Source organism: Vigna unguiculata, chromosome 6 (assembly GCF_004118075.2).
Source record: "Vigna unguiculata cultivar IT97K-499-35 chromosome 6, ASM411807v1, whole genome shotgun sequence".
NCBI classification, from domain to species: domain Eukaryota; kingdom Viridiplantae; phylum Streptophyta; class Magnoliopsida; order Fabales; family Fabaceae; genus Vigna; species Vigna unguiculata.
Window position 1 is genome coordinate 7,619,643 of NC_040284.1, and position 2,756 is coordinate 7,622,398.

General features: G+C 36.3%; 1 protein-coding gene across 1 annotated transcript; it reads right to left on the bottom strand.

Annotated features, from left to right (window-relative positions):
* Nucleotides 1-360: 360 nt before the first annotated feature.
* Nucleotides 361-2,214, bottom strand: LOC114188347. The gene is made up of 6 exons (XM_028076942.1): nt 2,143-2,214; nt 1,176-1,428; nt 959-1,095; nt 786-887; nt 626-694; nt 361-537 (listed from the first exon to the last, which is right to left on the bottom strand). Exons 1-6 carry the CDS (start codon nt 2,212-2,214, stop codon nt 361-363), a joined length of 810 nt encoding a protein of 269 aa, XP_027932743.1.
* Between the last annotated feature and the right edge of the window lie 542 nt (nt 2,215-2,756).

Sequence of the window (2,756 nt, forward strand, 5' to 3'; positions counted from 1 at the left end):
TTGAATAGAAATTAATCTGGTGTGTTTTAATGGTGTCCAAAGCATGGGGTCCAACAATCATTACTAAAATAGTATCCTTCTCCATTGACAAAACACATTCACTCATGGAATGATATCCAATACTACAAACAATTAACAAAAAGTTTTTCCAAAACGTAGAGAAGGTGTTCAGCAGACACATGAACACAATACACCAATAATACTTAATAATGGAGGGATGACAAAATGATTACTGAAATCCATAGCTTAAGCATCAAGGCATTCAACATCAAATATGGTAGCCCCATCGGGATGTGCATCATAAGTTCCATGTAGTGAGTCCGCACCAAGAGAAATAGCAGCATTAGGACATCGACCACATTATGATCCAGCAACAGAAGTGTCTTCATGGTAACCAGTTATAACAACTTTAGGTGGAGGGGCCAACTTCTTCAATATGTCGTCAACATCAAGATATTCTCCTGGGTAGTTTTGCACAACGGGCATAGAAGCTTCAACTTCATGGTCAGTTGGTGGACTAATGTCATTCTTAAATACCTATTAATTATGAATTCAATATGACTTTCTAATTTAAATATAAAAATCATTAAAAAGTATTAATATAAATGTAATATACAATATTAACCTTCACAATGTTGCAAACGGTGATGTTCAGGTAAGGAGGCAACCATGGCTTGTGACCGAAACAAGAAACCTGATGAATCATATTTAAGATTTTAGATTTATATTTCATAACAATTATGAAAACCCAAATTCAGTGCAAACGCATGAGGCAGTGATAATACATTTTTCAAAATCATGGATGCTCCAACAACAATATGGGAACCAAACTCAGGATCCATGATAGCTTTTCTGTGGACGCTTGCCTTTGCTGTAATTGAAGGGTCCTGATCAAATTAAAGAACAAAATTTAGATGCATTTCAAATTAATTTCACACAACCCTTAATGGCATTTTACCTTAATAACTATGGACATGTCACCCAACCCGTTGGGGTGACATTCTTTGACCATACAGACAACTAAAGGTATCTTTTCCATTGATTTCCTAGAAAAGAGTAAAATCAAATTTTTGATGTCCCCTTCAGCAACTAAACCTGAAAGCATGGATGATTGTTATCTTTAAACATAATGATGTGTTTAACGTAACCCTATTTTTAGTGGTACACCTGCTTACCATGGCATTCAACAAACCTACAAGCCCATTTCCAAGCATTTGGGTTGAAGTCTTGTGCATCACCTGCAGCAGCAATTTCCCTCATCAATTGTTGCGTATTTTCAGGTTCCTCCGATTCTCTGTTTAGTATAAGTGCTTGTGCATTTCCTGTAGGGCCGGAAATGAATTCTGTGTTGGAATTGCATCTCCGGATGAATGACATGACATCTGACTCATCAATGTCAAGGCCCTCCCATGCATCCATATCTTCAACCTACATATTTGTTGTAGCCGGAAAAAATTTCATTACATTGAAAAAAATGTAAGAGAAAATGAATAAAGTAATCGATAAAAATTTTCAATAACGTCGTAGTCACCAAAAAACAGGACCGGGGATGACCACAATGCACAACGTTAGTAGCGGAACAGAGAGGAAAGTTGATGTCGTTGAGGTAATGGTTTTAAGTAAGGGTGGCAAACGGGCCAGCCCGACCCGTTTTGGCCCGGCCCGTATGTGGCCCATCAAAAAACGGGCCGGGACGGGTTGGCCCGTCAAATAGAAACGGGCCAATAATCACAACCCGTCCCGTATAGGACGGGCTAACGGGCCGGGCCGGGCTGGCCCGTCTAGTTTTTTTTTTAATTTTTTTAATTTTTTTAATTTTTTTAATTAGTTTTCAAATTTTTTAATTTGTTTTATTTTTTAAATTTGTTTATATATACATATAAATTATTATTAAAGTCATACTTAATCAAATAAAATATTATTTTAACTTTTAATTGATTAGTTAATGTTTTTAATTAGATAAGTTAAAATAATTATTAAATTTACATATTCAATTATTCAATTATAACTAATAATTCAAACTTAATTTGTAAGTGTTAATGATTTAAATTACAATACTATTATATATTTCTACATTTAAAATATATAATCTAAAAAATTAATCTTTTTAATTAATTTTATTTTATTTTATTTTTTTAAAACGGGCCAACGGGCCAGGACGGGCCAGCCTGTACTTTGACCCGTCAAGTTGACGGGCTGGACGGGACGGGCCATAACGGGCTGACGGGTTGAAATCTTCAACCCAGCCCGTTCCTTTTAGCACGGGCTGACGGGCTGGCCCGTTGGGCCCAGCCCGTTTTGCCACCCCTAGTTTTAAGCTTCCTATTTAATTTATAATTCAAAAGTGATGGATAATTGTACCAAAATGCCATTGGATAGCTTATTCACTACGTTTCTTCTTAACCATGTAATTAATACCTTGTTATATTGGACAGTCCCGCCTACTTTTTCAACGTCATCTCTTTCTTCACCAACCTACTTTGATTCATTTAATGCATTTGGGAAGGCTCACAAAACCCATTGTCCATGGCCATTGTTTCTTTTTTCTCCACGCACAAAGGCATTGATGGTTACTATTTAGGAATCGGCCTTTGGTTGGTGGGGCCTTGATCAAGTAAGTTCGCTCTTAAATGCTTTCATTCATTATCCATTCTACTTAACTACCGCATTAATGGTTTCCTCCGACATTTTTTTGGTCGTAGTTTAAGTTTTAGGGTTCCTTTACTTTGCCATAAATTTTCGAAAGTACATTGTCT

Bases quoted from the DNA above. Each gene is read 5' to 3' on its own strand.
- LOC114188347 (XM_028076942.1), bottom strand. From the start codon at position 2,214: ATGGCCCGTCCCGTCCAGCCCGTCAACTTGACGGGTCAAAGTACAGGC. The intron at 695-785 runs GTATTATCACTG...ATGATTCATCAG, and splicing joins CATCCATGATTTTGAAAAAT to GTTTCTTGTTTCGGTCACAA. The intron at 538-625 runs GTTAATATTGTA...CATAATTAATAG, and splicing joins CCGTTTGCAACATTGTGAAG to GTATTTAAGAATGACATTAG.